Here is a 20609-nt window from a genome sequence, read left to right as displayed (position 1 = left end):
TGGGTGTATAGAAATGCTACTGAGTTTTGTACATTGGTTTTGTATTCTGAAACTGTACTGGAGTTGTTTATCAGTCTTAGGGACCTTTTGGCAGAGTCTTTAGGATGTTCTAGGTATGCAATTATATCATTAGTGAAGGGAGATAATTTGACTTCTTTTACTATTTGTATACCTTTTATTTCTTTTTCTTGCCTGATTGCTCTGGCTAGGACTTCCAGTACTAGTTAATTAGGAATGGTGAGAGTGGGCATCCTTGCTTTTTTTCAGTTCTTATGGGGAATGCTCCCAGCCTTTGCCCTTTTAGTATGATATTGGCTATGGGTTTGTCATGGATGGCTCTTATTATTTTGAGGTATGTTCCTTCAGTGCCTACTTTTTTGAGGATTTTTATCATGAAGCGATGTTGAGTTTTATCAAATGCTTTTTCTGCATCTGTTGAGATGATCATTTTTTTAAAAAATTCTATTTATGTGGTGAACCACATTTGTTGATTTGTGTACATTGAGCCAATGTTGCATCACAGGAATAAAGCTTATTTGATCATGGTGAATTCACATTTTGATATACTGCTGTATTTGTTGGCTAGAATTTTGTTGAGAAATTTTGCTTCTGTGTTCATCAGGGATATTGGCCTATAGTTTTTTTTTTTTCCTTTTGTCTTTTCCAGATTTTGGTATCAGAGTTTTTGAATTGAACACTTTATCATTATGTATGGCCTTCTTCATCCTTTTTTACTGTTATCAGTTAAATGTCTGTTTTATCTTATAAGAATAGCTACTCTTGCTCTTTTTTTGTTTTCCCTTTGCATGGTAGATCTTTCTCCAACCCTGATGCTGGTTTGGTAGAATATGTGAGGAGAAGCCCCGCTAAGGTTCCTCAGTTTCTTTGAATAGTTTAAGTAGGATTGGTACCAGCTCTTCTTTGTTCAACTGGTAGATTGTACTATGAGTCTATCTGGTCCAGGGTTCCTTTTGGTACATAGGTTTATTATTATTATTATTATTATTGTTATTATTACTGATTCAACTTCAGAATTTGATATTGGTCTGTTCAGGGTTTCAATTTCTTCCTGGTTCAGTCATCAGAAGTTTTATATTTCTAGGAATTTATTATTTATTCTAGATTTTCTAATTTGTGTGTGTAGAGTTCATAATAGTCTCTGAGAATCTATTGTATTTTTGTGGGATTGTTTGTAGTATCTCCTTTGTCATTTCTGACCATGTTTATTTGTATCTTCTCTCTTTTTCTCTTTATTAATCTAGATAGTAGTCTATTGACATTGTTTATCCTCTCAAAGAATCAGCTTTTGACTTGGATGATCCTTTGTCTGGATTTCTGGGTCTCAACTTCATTAAGGCCTGCTCTGATTTTAGTTACTTCTTGTCTTCTACTAGCTTTGGGGTTGTATTGTTCTAATTTTTCTAGTTCCTTTAGGTATAATGTTATACTGTTAATTTGAGATCCTTGTAACTTCTCTATGTAGGTGTTTAGTGCCATAAACTTTGCTCTTAACATTGCTTTGGCTGCCTTACCAGAAATTTGGGCACGTTGTATCTGTTTTCATTCATTCCAAATATTTTGTTTATTTCTGCATAACTTAGTTGTTTACCCAAAAATCATTTAGGAGCAAGTTGTGTAATTTTCATGTAATTTTGTGGTTTTGAAAGATCTTCTTGATATTGATTTGTGTTTTTATTCCACTGTGGTATTATTTAACTTTTTTTGAATTTATTGAGACCTGCTTTATAGCTGAGTATGTAGTTGAACTTAGAGTAGGTTCTATGTGAAGATGAGAATAATGCACATTTGTAGTTGATAGGTGGAGTGCTCTTTAGATATTTATTAGGTCCAACTGATCAAGTGTTGAATTTAGTTCAGAACTTCTGTGTCAGTTTTCTGCCTTGATGATCTGTCTAATGCTGTCAATGGAGTGTTGAAGTTTCCCACTAATATTGTGTGGCTAAGTCTTTTCATAGGTCCATAAGTACTTGTTTTATGAATCTGGGTGCTTCAATATTGGATGTGTATATATTTAGGAAAGTTAAGGCTTCTTGTTGAATTGAACCCTTTGTCATTATGTAGGGCCTTCTTTGTCCTTTTTTACTGTTATGAGTTAAATGTCTGTTTTATCTTATAAGAATAGCTACTCTTGCTCTTTTTTTGTTTTCCCTTTGCATGATAGATCTTTCTCCAACCCTGAGGCTGTAGGTGTCATTATATGTGAGTTGGGTCTCTTGAGGAAAGTAGATAGATGAGTCTTGTCTTTTAAGTCAACTTGCCACTCTGTTCCTTTTAAGTGGGGCATTAAGACCGTATACATTCAAAGTAAGTATTGATATGTGAGATTTTGATTTTATTGTGAAGTTCTTAGCTTATTGTTTTGTATCTTCTATTATGTAGTTGCTTTATTGTGTATGTGGGTTATATACTTCAGTTTAATTTTGTGTTAGTAGGCATCTTTTTTTTTGTTTCTACATTTAGAACTCCCCTAATGATATCTTATAAGGCTGGTATAGTGGTACTGAATTACCTTAGTGATTGCTTGTCTGAAAAATATTCTATTCCTCCTTTACTTATGAAGCTTAGTTTAGTGGGATATGAAATTCTTGGTGGGAATTCATTTTCTTTGACAGTGCTGAAAATAGACCTCCAATCTATTCTGGCTTGAAAGGTTTCTGCTGAGAAGTCTGCTGTAAGCCTGATGGGATTCCCTTCATACATAATCTGACCATTTTCTCTAGGTGACTGTAAGATATTTTTATTAGCATTGGCCGTAGACACTCTGGTGACTGTATGTCTTCATGATATTCATTTTGTATGGTATCTGGCAGGTGTTCTCTTGATTTCTTAAATCTGGATGTCTATATCTCTAGCAAAATTAGGAAATTTTTCTTGAATTATTTTTTCAAATATGTTTTCCAGGTTGTGAACTTGTTCTCCTTCTCTTTCAGAAATACCAGTAATTCATACGTTTGGTTGCTTTACATAATCCCATTTTTTGATACTTTGTTCATTTTTTTATTATTATTATTTTTTCTTTATTTTTGTCTGACTGGGTTAGTTCAAAATACTGGTCTTCAAGCTCTGAAAGTGTTTCTTCTGCTTCGTCTAGACTATTGATAAAACTTTCAGTGGTATTTTGAAATTTCTTCAGTGAGATTTTTATTTCCGGTGCTCTAATTGATTTCTTTTCATGATGTTTAGCTCTTCCTTCATTCCCTGGATTGCTTTAGAAGTTTCTTTGTGTTGATTTTTAATCTTTTCTTGAATCTCATTGAGCTTCCTTGCAATCCATGCTTTAAATTCTTACTTGTCATTTCTGAGTTTCTTTTTTGGTCAGGAACCATTGCGGAGGAACTAGAGTGATCCTTTGGTGGTGTTGCAACATTCAGATATTCTTGGTGTCAGAATTGTTTTTTTGGAGACATTCTTGGAGTCTCATTCTGTCACCCAGGCTGGATTGCAGTGACACAATCTCAGCTCACTGCAACCTCCACCTTTCAGGGTCAAGTGATTCTCCTGCCTCAGCCTCCTGAGTATCGGGGATTATAGGCATGTGCCACCACACCCTGCCAATTTTTGTATTTTTAGTAGAAACGGGGTTTCACCATGTTAGTCAGGCTAGTCTCGAACTCTTGACCTTGTGATCTGCCCACCTCAGCCTCCCAAAGTGCAGGAATTACAGGCGTGAGCCACCACACCCGGCCCATGGTGTCAGAATTCTTATGCTAGTTCCTGCTCATCTGGGGAGGAGTGGATGGGTCTTTTGGCTTTGCCTCTATTGCCTTATGGTGTTTTGGCTTTGCTTCTATTTCTTTATGCACTTCTGTGGGATGGTTTTATATTGAGCTGTGCAGTTTGACCTACAAGTTGGTCAATAGTGCTTTCAGGTGAGAGCCAGTTGCAACATAAGCAGGTAGGTATGTACCTGATCTTTGTTTATTGAGATGCTCTCTGTTGTTTCAAGTGAAGGACTGGACATTGGAGTACCTGGTGCCGTAAGCTAAGCTTTCTGTTCTGTGGGGTTGGAGAGACACAGCTGCATCAAGCTGGAGCCCCTTGCTTTCCCACAGATACACAAATGGCAAGCACAGGCACCTGCCCTGATGAGGATTAGTGGGAGGAGTTCCTTATGAAGTGCACTAAAGACTTGCAGGGAGTTGAGATGGCTGCACCAGCTTCTTGTCCCACATAGGCAGGAACTTGATCTGTTTTCCTATTACAAAACTGTTCCAGGGTTCATGACTCCTAGTTTAGATTCATATTCTAGTCTATCTCTGGACTACAATGAGGTTGAGAGCCACAATAAATGCCTATTTTGTGACTATCTGTGGGAGTGGTTTCAGGGCATAATTTAATCTCTGAACCTCTTCAGACAGTTTTATGGCTCACCTACTTGCCAGTGTAACAGTACTGCTGCTGCTTGTAAATAGTGGGTGGGTGGGGGGCAGTTTTCACCTTTGGGCCCACATGAGTGAGTTTTTGTTCTGGTGGTGATGGCTGGATAGGTCAACCTGACTTCAGGCCCCGGGGAAGTGGTCCAGTGCCTGTAGAGTTGGAACAGGGTAGATAGGGTATAGGTAGGTAATTCCCAGGCTCCTAGATGGCTTGCAGAACAGTGGGTATGAGTCCTGAAAGGGCTGTGCCAAAATCAGGCGAACACAAAGTTCAAATGCTGGTTGTGGTGAAGAGTGGCGGGTTGGTCCCTGGATCACTGGCCAAACTCTTAGGTGGCGGCAGGTAGAATGCTTAGATGATGGAAACCAGGGGCAGGCAGAACACTTAGGTGGGGGGGGAACCAAAAGGAATATCACAAAGCTGTGGGAGTTGGGTTTTCAGAATGGCTCGGGACTGCAGATGAAATGTTCAAGTAGGGTGAGGTTGGCTGTGCAGTGGGCCTTTCACTGAGGAGGGGAAGATCCCTCAGCTGGGGCAGTGGAGACTGGCAGCTGTGGGGCACATGGCACACTTGTACTTCACTCTTACCCAAGCAGTGCTGGACTTCACTGTCAGAACAATGCAAAGGTGCTAAGTCTTGTTTGTTACCTTTTGGAGTTTTGTCAGAGAAATGCAGACCTGTGATGGACAACAAGTGTTTAGGTGGATCCAGGGCTGCTGCACTGGGAACCCAAGTTGACAAGCCCTGCCTTGCAAGGAGCAGTGTGGGTAGGGGTCACACGGTCTTCAGTCTGGGTGCTTCCTGGAGAAATGCAGAGCTGTGACCACCCACCGTATTCAGGCAAAGTTGGGGCTGCCACATTAGGAGCCCAAGTCAGCAAGCCCTGCCTGGTGAGGAGCAGTGGGGATAGGTGGTCACATGGTCTGTAGCCTGGGTACTTCCTGGAGAAGCTCAGAGCCATGACCACCCAGGTTCAGGTAGGGGTGGGACCACTCTGCTGGAACCCCATGCTGGCAAGCATTGCCTACTGAGGAGCAGTGGGGCATTCTGGCTGCTTCTTTGCACCATGGCTGTAGCCTCTGTTGGGGCTACAGCAGATGGCACTGCACTACTCAGGGATTCAAGGCCTGTAGGGCTCCAGGTGGGCTTGAATGATTCTTCTGCAAAGACTCTAAGTGGCTCTCTGTCTCAATCTGGAGGCTCCTGGGGGTCAGGAATATCTCTTATGTCTGGGATTGCAAAGGTCTATCACAGAAGTGTAGATCCCCTCAGGACTCTCACTCACTCACCTTTCCCTGCATTAGGGAGCTTCCCCCAACTCTACATCAGTTCTGGGTGGGCAGCTGCCTGGCTTCAATCCTCTTTGTTCTTTGTTGGTCCTGTTGCTTCCTTGGTGAATCTTCATCGCATCTCCTTGACAATCCACTTGAGGAACTAGTATTTACTCACCAGTTTGTTTCATCTCCATAAGAGCAGCGTATACTAGCTGCTTCTGCCATCTTAAACTCCTTTATACATGACTTTCGCCATCTTAAACTCCTTTATACATGACTTTCTAAAAGAGGATAGCAACAGCAAAGTTAAGTGAAATGAATAATTATGAAGCCTTAATTGTTAATTTTATTCTCTATCTGAATTAAGTTTTTTTCACAAAACATTGTCAGATTGACTGGATTTTTAACTCTTACTTGTTTATGTCCCTCAATTAAAGGTACAAAGAAGTAATAAAATGGCCAAAAGCAAGTTATAAGAAAAAAAGGCATGTATGTTTCATAAAGTAAATAATAATTTCTAAGGTGGCTGACTAGATGCAACCAGGAGGAATATCTGCTACCAAGGGACTGGGATATTGGGAAGACTGGTGCACTCTGAGCATGTCATCAGAGGGAAGGCATTGAGAGTGGATGTAGAGAGAACACACATGCTGGGATGGAGGGAGAGGAATATGGGAACTCTGCATGGGGCTGTCATGCATGGGGACTTGTTTCTGGCCCCAGTGACTCCTGGGGAAGAGGTGAGGTGAGCAGGCAAGGGGCAACCCACTCTCATCAGGGACCTCTGGAATCCTGGCAACAAAGGACCAGTGACCCCTATGGACACTTGAGCTAGCACGGAGAGCTGGTTGGAGATATGTTGGGGCACAACTCTAGCCTGTGCAGAGGCCAGAGGGATTAGTGCGGGAATGTCTGTGATGGAGCACAACAGGAATGCCCATATCTGAAGGCTTGCCATGCTGCCCTAGGAGACTTTCGTTTTAGGGGAACTGTCAGACCTGAACAGAGCAGGATATCCTTGCCTGGGAGATGGGCCAGTCTTACCTGAGTGCCCCCTGTCTACCAGCCTCTCCTTTGGTCCAGCCTGTCCATGGTTGCTTGCGGTATGTCATTGGGTGACCAAATGGGCTGCCTCCTGGGGGCCTACCTGAAAGCTCTTGCAGTGACAAACAGTGCCTGGCCATCAAGAGTTCCAGCAGAATGGCCCCTGTCTGATGAAGTGCTTTCGCTGGCACCGCACATCAGAGTGTTGTGGCCTGTGGCCCAAGAACACTTTGGCCCACCAGCACAGCAGGTTTCTAACCTCAAGGGGCCAGGGAGCAAAGCTGGGGCAAGATACTAGCTCTCCAGAGTTGGAGCACCCTGCCCAGGAGTGCTGGGCTGAGCTGTATAGCTTTCTAATTTCTTTCAGAAACAAAGTCAATAAACGGAACCCACCTTATACCACAATTAACCCCCTGACAAAATCAAATAAGAGAAAAAAAAATCCAAAGAAAGCAACTTTAAAGATTGAAGAAACATCAGGTCACAAAGATGATAAGGAGTAAGTGCGAGAACTCTGGGAACTCAAAAAGATAGACTGCTTATCTCCAAAAAACTATACTAGTTCTTCAGCAATGGTTCTCAATCAGGATGAAATGGTTCCCGGGTCACTTGCCAAACTCGATGAGCCAGTCAAATCTGCATATGTCAATAATAACCTAATTCTAAATATAGAATTTAGAATACAGATGAAAAAGAATTCATTGAAACTCAATCCAAGGATTCTAAGGAATGCAATAAAATTATACAGGTGGTAAAAGACAAAATGGTCATTTTAAAAAAGAAGCAGCACTGATACAGCTGAAAAACTCACTTCAAGAATTTCAGAATACAGTTGCAAGTATTAATGCAGAATAGACCAAGCTGAGGAAAGACTCTTCACAGCTCAAAGACTGATTCTCCAAAATCAACCAGTCAGACAAATATAAAGAAAAAACAATAAATATGAATGAACAAAACCTTCTAGAAATATGGGATTATGTAAAGACACCAAATCTATGACTCATTGACATCCCTGAAAAAGGGAGAGAAAGCAAGCAGTATGGAAAACATTTCAGAATATTGTTTATGAAAAATTACCCAACCTCGCTAGAGAGGCCAACATTCAAATTCAGGAAATGTGAAGAACTACAAAACACTATACAAGAAGACAATCTCCAAGACACATAGTCATCAGATTCTCCAAGGTTGACATGAAAGAAAAACATTAATGGCAGCTAGAGAGAAGAGGCAATCATCTACAAAGGAAACCTCACCAATTTACCAGCAGACCTTCCAGCAAGAGCCCTACGACCCAGAAGAGATTGGCGGCCTATATTCAGCATTCTTAAAAGAATTTCCAAACAAGAATTAATATCCAGCCAAACTAAACTTTGTAAGTGAAGGAGAAATAAGATCCTTTTCAGATAAGCAAATGTTAAGGGAATTCACTACCAACAAATCTGCTTTATAAGAGGTCCTGAAGAGAGTGCTAAATATGGAAAGGAAAGATTTTTATTGGCCACTAAACCAACGACATTATAAAGTAATCACATAAAGAAGTCTGCATATAACCAGCTAAAAACACAATGACTGGATTAAATCTGCATGTATCAATAATAACCTTGAATGTAAATGGGCTAAATGCCTCAATTAAAAGGGTCAGAGTGGCAAGTCGAATAAAGAATACCCAACTGCATGCTGTCTTCAAGAGACCAATCTCACATACAGTGATACCCATAGGCTCAAAGTAAAGGGATGGAGAAAAATCTACTTAGCAAATGGGAAAAAAGCAGAAGTTGCTATTCTACTTGAAGATAAAACAGGCAGAGACAGAGCACAATGGCAGAATAGAAGCCTCACTGATTGTCCCCCCACAAGGACACCAAGTTAACAACTGTCTACACGGAAAAAAAACCTTCATAAAAAACAAAAATCAGGCAAGTACTTATAGTGCCTGGTTTTTAGCTTAATATCACTGAAAGAGGCACTGAAGAGATAGGAAAAGCAGTCCGAATCACCACCACCACCCCTCCCCAACCCCCAGCAGTGGCAGTGTAGTGCAGAGAGCATTTCTGGGTGCTGGGGAAAGGAGAACACAACATTGTGAGGTAGTTAATCAGTGCTGTCCTGTTAGGGCAGAAAGAAAACCGAACCAAACTCAGCTGATACCGGCCCACAGAGGGAGCATTTAAACCAGCCCTAGACAGAGGGGAATTGTGGATCCCAGTGGTCAGAACTTGAGAACCTGCAAACCTTGCCACAGAGGGCTACACATTCTGTGTCTCCAAGAAAATCTGAAAGTCTGGGCCATAAGGACTGCGACTCTTAAGCAAGACCTATTACTGAACTAGGTCCAGAGACAATGGACTGGAGTGTGCAAGCAACATATTGACACATCAGTAGGGGCAGCCAAGGGAGTACTGGCATCACCTCTCTCATAACCCCAGGTTGCACAGCTCGCAACTCCAAAAGAGATTCCTTCCTTCTGCTAGAGGAAAGGAGAGGGAAGAGTGGGGAGGACTTTGACTTGCATCTTGGATACCAGCTCAGCCCCAGCAGGATAGGGCATCAGACAGAGATGTGAGGCCCTTATTCCAGGCCCTAGCTTCCAGATGACATTTCTAGACACACCATGGGCAAAAATGGAACATACTGCCTTGAAGGAAAGGGCCCAGTCCTGGCAGCATTATCACCTGCTAACTGAAGAGCCCTTGAGCCCTGAATAACTAGCAGCAATACCCAAGTACTACAGTGAGGGCCCTGGGTGATACTCTGAGACTTGCTGGCTTCAGGTTGCAGCATGGCCACAGGCGGGAAGAGCACCAGGTGGGCTCTTGGGGTCTCTAATTCCAGGACTTGACTCTTGGGCAGCATTTCTCAACCTGCCCTGGGCCAGAGAGGAGCCCACTTCCCTGAAGGTTGTGTCCCAGGTCAGGCAGCATTCAGTAAGAGCTGATTTAAGAGCCTGTGGCCCTTAAGGAAAGATTGGCTGATAGTCTGGCAATATTACTCATGGCATGGTGTGGCAGTGGCTACAGGGTGAGATGACTCTGCCTTTGGAAAGGGGAGGGAAGAATGGGAAGGACTGCATCTTGTGGTTTGAGTGCCAGCACTAAGGTTTTTTTCTGTAGTCTCTGGCTCCCAGGCAGCACACCTGGACCTACCAGGGGCCTGGGGAACCTCGCCACCCTGAAGGGAAGGACATAGGCCTGGCTGGCTTTGCCACTTGCTGATTGTAGAGCCCCAGGACCTTGAGCAAACATATACAGTAGTCAGGGAGTGATTGCTGCAGGCCTTCAGTGAGACCCAGCACTGTTCTGGCTTCAGGTCTTACCCAATGCAGTCATAATGGTGATAGCCACAGGAGTGCTTATGTCACTCCACCTACATCTTTAGGTATCAGAACAGAAAGAGAGATTCTGTATGTTTGGGAGAAAGTAAGAGAGGAGAACAAAAGTATCTGCCTGATAATTCAGAGAATTGCCTCCACGAGTCTGCAAGAACCACAGTGTTACTCAAGTTATTTCAAGTATCTGGAAAGCCTTCCCAAGTAGGACAGCTACAAATAAGCACAGACAGTGGATATTATAATAAATACCTAACTCTTTAATGCCCAGACACGAAAGAACATCAACTGGCATCAACACATCCATGAAAAGACTTCAGCAATTAACTAAATAAGGCACCAGGGACCAGTCTTGGAGAAACAGAGATATGTGACCTTTCAGATGAGATTTAAAAATAGCTGCGTTGAAGAAACTCAGATCAATTCAGAATAACACAAGAAGGAATCAGAATTATATCAGATAAATTTAACAAAGAAATAGAAATAAAAAGAAGCAGAAATTCTGGAGCTGAAAATGCAATGGGCACACTGCAGAATGCATCAGTCCTTAAATAGCAGAATGTATCAAGCAGAAAAAGGAATTAGTGAGCTTGAAGATAGGCTATTGAAAACACATAAAGGAATCAAAAGAAAAAAGAATAAAAAACAATGAAACATGCCTACAGGATCTGGAAAATAGCCTCAAAAGGGCAAATCTGAGTTATTGGCTTTAAAAAGGAGGTAGAGAAAGAGATGGGGTAGAAAGATTATTGAAAGGGATAATAGACAATTTCCTAAACCTAAAGAAAAATATCAGTATCCAAGTACAAGGAGGTTATAGAACACTAAGCAGATTTAACCTGAAAATTACTTAAGATGTTTAATAATCAGACTCCCAAAGGTCAAGGATAAAGAAAGGATCCTGAAAGTAGCAATATAAAAGAAACAAACAACATACAATAATGCTCCAATACATCTGGCAGCAGGCTTTTCAGTGGAGACCTTATTGGCCAGAAGAGAATGGAATGATATATTTAAAGTGCTGAAGAAACAAAAACATTTACCCTAAAGTAGTATATCTGGCAAAAATATCCTTCAAACATGAAGGAGAGATAAAAAAAAAAATCCCACACAAAAGCTGAGGGATTTCATCAATTCCAGACCTATCCTACAAGAAATGCTAAAGAAAGGACTGCAATCAAAAAGAAAAAACATTAATGAGCAATAAATAATCACATTTACAAAACTCACAGGTAATAGTAAGTACACAGAAAAAACACAGAATATTAAAACACTGCAACTGTTGTATAAACTACTCTTATCCTAAGTAGAAAGACTAAATAAAGGAGGAACCATTAAAAAATTATAATTTCAACAACTTTTTAAGACATAATACAGTAAGATATAAATAGAAACAACAAAAAGTTAAAAAGTGGGGGGACAAATTTAAAACGTTGAGTTTTTATTAGTTTGTTTATGGAAATAGTGTTATGTTGTTACCAGGTTAAAATATGGGTCTTAAAATAGTATTTGCAAGCCTCATGGTAACCTCAAACCAAAAAACACACAGTAGATACACAAAAAATACAAAGCAAGAAACTAAAGCATGTCACCAGAGAAAAATCACTTTCACTACAGGAAGACAGGAACAAAGAAAGAAGGAAGAGAAGATCACAGAACAACAAGAAAATAAATAACAAAATCACAGAAGTAAGCCCTTATCAATAATAATATTGAGTGTAAGTGGACTAAACTCTAATTAAAAGACTGGCTGAATGGATGAAAAAACAAGACTCATTGTTCTATTGCTGACAAAAAACACACTTCACCTATAAAGATACACATAGACCGAAAATAAAGGTATGAGGAAAGATACTCTATGCCAATGGAAACCAAAAAGGAGGAGTTGCTATACTTCTATCAGACAAAATAGACTTAAATACAGAAACTGTAAGAAGAAACAAAGAAGGTTATTATATAATAATAAAGGGGTCAATTCAGCAAGAGGATATAACAATGGAAAAATATATGTGCAAATCAATAACGAGAAGAAATTTGGAAAGCAACCACGTGGAAATTAAACAATATGCTCCTAATGACCAGTGGATCAATGAAGAAATTAAGAAAGAATTTGAAAAATCTCTTTAAACAAATGATTATGGAAACACAACATGCCAAAATCTATGGAATAGAGTGAAAGCAGTACTAAAAGGCATATTTATAGCTGTAAGTGCCTACATCAATAAAGAACAACTTAAAAGAAACAGTCTCACCATGTGTCTTAAATAATTAGAAAAGCAAGAGCAAACCAAACCCAAAATTAGTAGAAGAAAAGAAAGAATAAAGATCAGAGCAGAAGTAAATGAGATTGAAATGAAAACAACTGATAAGAAAGATCAATAAAACAAGTTTGTTTTCTGAAAAGTTAGAAAAAATTGACAAATCATTAGCCAGACTAAGTAAAAAAGGCAAGATACAAATGAAATCAGAAATGAAAAAGGAGACATTGCAACTGGTACTGCAGAAAGTCAAGGGATTATTAGTCGCTACCATGAGCAACTGTATGCCAATAAATTAGAAAATCTAGAAGAAATTGACAGAGTTCTAAATATTGCCACCTCCCAAGATTGAACCAGGAACAAATTCAAATTCTGCACAAACAAAGTAATGAGATCAAAGCCATATTAAAAAGTATCCCAGTAAGGAAAAGCCCAGGACTTGCTGGCTTCACTGCTGAATTCTACCAAACATTCCAAGAAGAACTAATACGAATTCTACTCAGACTATTTCAAAGAAAAAGAGGAGGAGGGAATACTCCCAAACTCATTCTATAAGGCAGTATTATTTGGATACCAAAACTAGACAAAGGCATATCAAGAAAAGAAAAGAAAACCACAGACCAGTATCAGTGATGGATATTGATGCGAAAATCCTCAACAAGATACCGCAAACCAAATTCAACAATACATTAGAAGGATCATTCATCAATACCAAGTGGCATTTATTCCTGAAATGGAAGGATGGTTCAACATATGCAAATCAATCAGTGTGATACATCATATGTGGTGTGGTGAAAAGGGAACACTTTTACACTGCTGGTGGTAATGTAAACTAATAAAACAACTATGGAAAACAGTATGGGATTCCTTAAAGAACTAAAAGTAGAACTACTGTTTGATCCAGCAATACCACTACTGGGTATCTACTTAGAGGAAAAGAAGACATTATATGAAAAAGTCACTTGCACACGCATATTTATAGCAGCACAATTTGCAATTGCAAATATATGAAACCAGCCTAAATGCCTACCAACCAACAAGTGGATAAAGAAAATGTGATGTGTATATATATATGTGTGTGTATATATATATATATATGTGTGTATATATATATATATATGAATACTACTCAACCATTAAAAGGAATGAAATAATGGCATTCACAGCAACCTGGATGGAGCTGGGGACAATTATTCTAAGTGGAGTAACTCAAGAATGGAAAGCCAGGCATCATATGGTCTCACTTATACGTGAGAGCTAAGCTATGAGAATGCAGAGGCATGCATATAATGGACTTTGGGGACTCAGGGGAAAGGATGGGAGGGGGATCGGAATGGGAGGGACATGAGGGATAAAAGCCTACAAATTGGGTACAGTGTGCATTGCTCAGGTGATGAGTGCATCAAAATCTCAGAAATCACCACTGAAGAACTTTTCCGTGCAATCAGACACCACCTGTTCCCCAAAAACTATTGAAATCAAAATAAATTTTTAAAACAACAACAACAATCCAACCCAATAATTTCATCATCATCTCCCTCCACTGCCTGTGACTCAGACTTACTTTCTCAATAAATTGTACTAGTGTTTATAAAAAGAAATAATCTGTTCACAAAACCTCCTTAACGTGCAATTTGACTATATAAGAAACCTGCACATGTACCCTTGAAGATAAAATGAAAGTTAAAAATATTAAATAAGTGTGTAACTAGTTTTAAAAACTAAAATTTAAAATCATAAGGAAACCAAAGAAATTTAATTTCCAGGTGGTTGGAGGGAGTGGAGAGGGTGGCATTGCTCCTTACTGAAACATATTCCAGTTCAAATTTAGCTATCAGGCATAGTGATGTACATTAATTTATATAAATGTGATTTTAGAATTTAAAAAATGGCGAATTTTTATTTGGTTAATAAATTGTAAGGCAAATTTAAAAAATAATAATTTCTTTGGCAGCTGACATATATTAAAATTTAAAAATATAAAATTAATCTGATACGATTTTATTTTGGTAGATATATCCTGATTGTTTGGCACAAGCCATATATGCAACATTCCATGAAGCATTTCCAGAATCTAGTTACCTCTTTAATGATGAATTTAAAGAAGATCTAGGGAATACCATTTTTCTTTGGTGTTCAGGTATGAATATATCATTTAAATATTGATCATTGTTTTGGTTTTTAAAATTTTGGGGTTGCAGTATTTTATTTATTCCATCCAAAAATATTGGTAGTTCTTTTTCTCACAAAGCGTGCCATAGCAATACCCATGTGTTAAAATAAATGTTCTTTACTTTCTTCTGAAAATTTCATTTTACCATAATTAATTACTTATTAAATTTAGAAGCCAATATCTTATAAGCAATGGAATTATTATGGAAATATTATGGAAAATTGTTATGGAAATGTCACAGAAATAAAGTCATACCATGTATGTACTATATTTGGACCATACATGTTTTAAACTGCTTTTAGAATACTACTTATATTTAATTAGCAAATAATATTATTTAGGAAAAAATCTGGAAATTATTTAATTTCTTAGAGAACATTAATCAAGGAAAACCTGTTTTTTAATCACTGTGTAGGTGAAAATGGTAGGATTGAAAAGCTAAAGGAAAGTAAAACTCAATCCTAGAACATTTATCAAGAGATTTAAGTACTAGGGTTTAAAACTAAGGTTGAGAAATATAGTTTCATGTTCCTGGAATGACCTCCTGGCGTTTTTTAATAAGGTTATTATTACTAACCACCAGAAGCTATTAACTGTTTTCACATAGTTCTTGTAAATATTTCTATCTAAATGTTATCTAATTTTTAAAACTGCTTAATGTCAGTTTTTACTAACCAAATCACTTTTATAAGAAAATGTTTTATACCTTATGGAGGGAGGCTTTGAGAGGTAAAGACTTGAAAATAACCCTGAGAAACCACCTATGAATACACACAGATAAGAATCTCCTGCTAGTTATATAAAAAATCAAATTAATTCAAACATAAGAAACAAAAACGAAATGACCACAGCATTCATACAAAGATACTATAAGAAAAGAACATGATGAAGGGTAGAATAATGTTCTACAGACCTATTATGAACTGAATTGTATCTTCCCCAAAATTCATATGTTGAAGTAAATTCCTAATCTCTACTACACTTCACAATGTGACTGTATTTGGAGGTGTGATCTTTAAAGAAGTAATTAAGGTTAAATGGCATTACATGGGTGGGCTCTAATCCAATATGATTGGTGTCCTTATAAGAAGTGGGAGAGATAAATGATATGAGCAACATGGTGGATTAGGTTATATCAGCTTTTATCTCTCTCACGCACACACACAAAATAGTTAGACTGCTACCCATGAACAAAAATAGTCCTAGAAGGGCTTAAACATCATGTTTAAAACCTACAGCAATACAGTACAGCAAAACCCAATAATTGCACAGAAAGGATTTCTGGGGAGATTGACATATGTGAGACATCTGGATACAGCTAGGAACAAAGAAAGGTGGAGAATACAGAATCAGTCATGAGGCAGGTACCATTCTGGTCTCCAGTGGCCTGCTCTGCAAAGGATCCTAGCAGCCTTTTCTACTAAGGACTTCAACAGTTCCTGAGGCAGCCACACACTCCCTGCAGCTTTCACATCAGATGTCCCCTTAGTGTTCATTCTTTTTGTCTTGAGGACACTGCTGGCTCTTGCCACTGAGATGGTTAACCAACAGCCATTGCTGTTTTGACCTCCTGGAGAGAGAGAGAGAGAGACTGCTGTGCTCCAACCTCAATAAGAAGCCACTGTTGTGCTACCCAGGGCTACTCGCATCTAAAACCATGCATGCCACAGACTCCAGAGCCACAGACACCCTTTGCATACCCACATTCTAGGCCTCAGCTTTGTTGCAGGAGCATGCATGTCCATGTTTCATATTCCAAAGTCATTTCCACAACAAGCTAGCCTGCACCTGGGACCATGGAACCACTTTTACTCCACACATGTCTGCACTTTAAACTCTAGCTCTACAGCTGCTCTATAAACACCTCATATGGACACCAGAGCCACTGCTGCAGCAGCTGCATCTGCACTGTGGACTCGAGAGCAACAGTAAATGTGCACATGCCCATGCTCTGGACCCCAGATCCCAGGGCAAACACCTGCACCCATGACACTGGACCCACTGCAACACCACCTCGGATTCCTGAGCTCTGCATGAATTTATTCTCCAGACCTCATTTTCTCGTTTCTCCAAAAATTCACATGCCTCACACACCATTATTAATGCTGCTACAAAGGAACCTGCACCACAGGCACCAATGTCCCTACTGCCCCAGACCCTGGAGCCACTGACTCTTCATGTGTATTCATACTCCAAATCCTGGCACCATGGCCACTTTGTGGGCACTGGACATCAGACACTGATGCCACCACCACCACCACCACCACGAGGATGCCCACAAACTGAACCTGGCATTTTTAGGAGTATCTGTGGGCATGAATTCCACTATGGGAGAAAAAGAGATTAGTAATATCCCAGCAGCCTTTCTAACTGAAGACCCTAACAACCCTCACAGCCATCACAAACACCGCTAGCCTTGGCGACTGAGGATGCTGCAATTTTCACTGATGCTGACTTCATCTGACAGAGCTGCATGCGGAGTGTAAGCTGTTGCATGCTCACCAAGCCAGAAACATGACACCTCACCTAGCCAATGCCTTCATATCCACCCATAGTTGAAGCTCTTTCCCCACCAAAACCAACATGTAAATTCTGGAAGAGGTGACTGCATCATCAAATGTGCAGACATTAATGCAAAGCAAAAAGAAACAAGGAAAACAAAGAAACATGATACCACCAACAGAATGCAATAATTTTCTAGTAACCCAAAATAAATGGATACTCAATAATTTCCTGATAAAGAATTCAAAATAATTGCTTTAAGGAAACTAAGTGAACTAAAAGAGAACACAGATAGACAACTAAACAATAGAAAAAGATACTTGAACAAAATGAGATCAATAAAGAAATAGGAATTAAAAAAACCAGAACTCTGGAGCTTAAGAATACAGTGAATGAAATAAAAAATGCAATAGACAGTGTCAACAGCAGACTTGATCAAGCAGAAGAAAGAATCTGTGAACTCTTAAGACAGGTCAATTGAAAGTATCCAGTTAGAGGAGCAAAGGAAAAAAGAATGAAGAAAGGCTACAGGGTTTATAGGAAACCATTGAAAGAGTTAAATTTTACATTGCAACATTTTTAGATGAAGAGAGAGAAAGGGGCAGGACCTGAAGCCTTGACCCACTGGAGCATTTGCACCCCCTGGTACCCAAAGTGAAACAGCACCCCCCCCCCCCCTTGGGGACCCAAAGTCTCAGCCTACCAGAGCATCCTCCTTCTCCAGTGCCAAAGCTGAGGCAATGCTCCACCTTCCAGGGACCCTAAGCTTAGGTCCCCCAGAGCAGTTGTGCCTTCTGGGGCCAAACTGATGAAGTGCTCCATGTTCCACGGAATCAGAAGCTTGGCTGAGCTGTTCTTGTCATCTTCATGTTAAGTAGGCTGAGGAAAAGGAGGAAAAAGAGGGATTGGTCTTGGCGGTGGTAGAGGCAGATGAAAATCCATATGTAAGTGAACCCAAGTACTTCAATTTATATTCTTCAGGTGTCAACTGCATAATCAGACTCTCTCCTGACTTGCAAAGTTTTTGTTGAAAAATCCACTGAAAGCCACCACTTTCCCTTGTGTGTGAGGAACTTTCTTTCCCTTATTGCTTTCAAAATTTTTGTCCATGATTTTTTTATTAACAGTAGAATTTTATTGACTAGTACCTTCATGTTGTACATTAGATCTTTAGACTAGTTCATCCTACATATGTGCTCCTTCATAACATCTAACCTATATCTTCCCATTCATGCTCTACCTCACCCACCTTGCCTGGTCCCAGTAACCAATGTTTTATTCTTTATTTCTGTATCTTTGATTTTTCTTATTTTCCAAATATCAGTGAGATCATGAAATATTTTTATTTCTGTGTCTGGCTTATTTCACTGGATTATTCCTTCCAGGTTCTACATTGTGGGGCAAATGACAGGATCTCCTTTTTTAAAATGCAGAATAATATTCTGTTTTACATATACACCAAAATATTTTTATCCATTCATTAATCAGTAAGCACTTAGGCTGTTTCTATACCTTGGCTATTGTGAAGAATGCTGCAATGAACATGGGAGTGCAGATACCCTTATGATGTGGTGATTTCATTTCCTTTGGGTAATACACCCAAAAGTGAGATTGCTGGGTCACATGGTAGTTCTGTTTTAAATTTCTTTAGGAACTCTCATACTGTTTTCCTCAATAGCTACATCAGTCTACATTCTTACCAATAGTGTACAAGGGTTCCCATTTATGCACACGCTTACCAAATCTGTTTGTCTCTTGACTCTTTTTTTTTTTTTTTTTTTTTTTTTTGAGACAGAGTCTTGCTCTGTCGCCCAGGCTGGAGTGAAGGGCGGGATGTCGGCTCACTGCAAGCTCCGCCTCCCGAGTTTATGCCATTCTCCTGCCTCAGCCTCCCGAGTAGCTGGGACTACAGGCGCCTGCCACCACGCCCGGCTAGTTGTTTGTTTTTGTTTTTGTTTTTTGTATTTTTTTAGTAGAGACGGGGTTTCACCATGTTAGCCAGGATGGTCTCGATCTCCTGACCTCGTGATCCGCCCGTCTCGGCCTCCCAAAGTGCTGGGATTACAGGCTTGAGCCACCGCACCTGGCCTCTTGACTTTTTATTAGCCATTCTATGTGAGGTAATATTCATAGTGGTTTTAATTTGCATTTCCCTAAAAATTAATGATGTTGAGCACCTTTTCATATACCTGCATGTCTTTTCATATATTTCTGTGTCTTCTTTGAAGGAATATCTATTCAAGTCACTGGCTTGTTAATTGGGTTGTTTTCTACTTTGAGTTGTATGAATTCTTTATAAATTATAGATATTAGTTAGTAGATAGTAGTAGTTATATTATCTGTCAATATATTTTCCTAATTCATAGGTCGCCGTTTCATTTCATTGATTATTTTCTTTGATGTGCAGAAGACATTTAGTTAGATATTGTCCCATTTGTTTATTTTTGCTGTTGTAGCCCAGGCTATTGGTATGATATCCAAATATTCATCACATATGTCAGTGTCAAGAAGCTATTGCCCTATGTTCTCATTTAGAAGTTTTATAGCCTTATGTCTTACATTTAGGTAGCCTATCCATTTTTTGTGGAGTTTTTGAGTGGCATAAAATAAGGGTCCATTTCATCCTTTTGCATGTGGAAATTCAGTTTTCCCAGCACCATTTATTGAAGAAACTATCTTTTCCTGATTGTATTCTTTTGGTGCCCTTGTCAAAAATTAGTTCACCGCATATGTTTGTCATTTATTTCTGGGCACTGTATTCTATACCACTGATCTCTGTGTCAGTGTTCGTGCCAATACCATAGTTTTTTTAAATTATTATTTCTATAGCTTTTTAATGCAATTTTAAATCAAGAGGTTTATTGCCTACAACTTTTTTTTTTCTCATAATTGCTTTGCCCTCTCAGGATATTTTGTGGCTCTATACAAATTTTAGAATTGTTTATTCTATTTCTGTGAAGAATGTCATTAAGATTTTGTTAGAGATTGTGTTGGCATTGTATACAGGTTTGGGTAGTATGGACATGTTAACCATATTGATTCTTCTGATACATAGCATGGGATATCTTTATTGTTGTCTTCTTCAATTTCTTTCTTCAGTGTCTTACAATATTCAGTCTGCAGATTTTTCACCTCCTTAGTTAAATTTATTCTTAAATAGTTATTTTTGACACTCTTATTAAATGGAATTTTTAAATATCTTTTTTGGATAGTTTGTTGTTAATATATAGAAATGCAATTGATTCTTGTATATTGATTTAGTATTCTGTAACTTTGCAGAAATCACTTAGTCAGTTCTAACTTTTTTGAGAACGCTTTAGGATTTTCTGCAGATACAATCATGTAATCTGTAAATACAGATAATTTTATGTGTTCCTTTCCCATTTTCATGTTTTTTCATTTTCTTTTTCTTTTTTTGTCTGATAGCCCTTGCTAGTACTTGCAGCACTGTGTTAAAGAGAAATGCCAAGAGAGAGTATCCTTGTCTTGTACTGGATCTTAGTGGAAAAGTGTTCTGGTTTTTCCAATTGATTATAATGTTAGCCATGGGTTTTTCATAAATGGCCTTCATTACATTTAGGAAATTTATTTCTACATCTAAACTGGTGAGAGTTTTTATCCAAAAAAAGAATGT

The 20609-nt window shown here is 39.0% G+C and overlaps 1 protein-coding gene across 4 annotated transcripts in view; it reads left to right on the top strand.

Moving 5' to 3' along the window:
• FAM227B (family with sequence similarity 227 member B) overlaps window positions 1–20609 on the top strand; it is a 284670-nt gene that overhangs the window by 44914 nt on the left and 219147 nt on the right. For all 4 annotated transcript variants that reach the window (XM_073995778.1, XM_073995777.1, XM_065547334.1 and 1 more), the window contains one exon: window positions 14314–14440. In XM_073995778.1, the coding sequence (XP_073851879.1) occupies window positions 14314–14440 (127 nt within the window). The remainder of the gene's footprint in view (window positions 1–14313; window positions 14441–20609) is intronic.

Source organism: Macaca fascicularis, chromosome 7 (assembly GCF_037993035.2).
Source record: "Macaca fascicularis isolate 582-1 chromosome 7, T2T-MFA8v1.1".
NCBI lineage: Eukaryota > Metazoa > Chordata > Mammalia > Primates > Cercopithecidae > Macaca > Macaca fascicularis.
The sequence above is the reverse complement of the archived record's forward strand: the minus strand, read 5'-3'. Positions and strand labels throughout refer to the sequence as shown.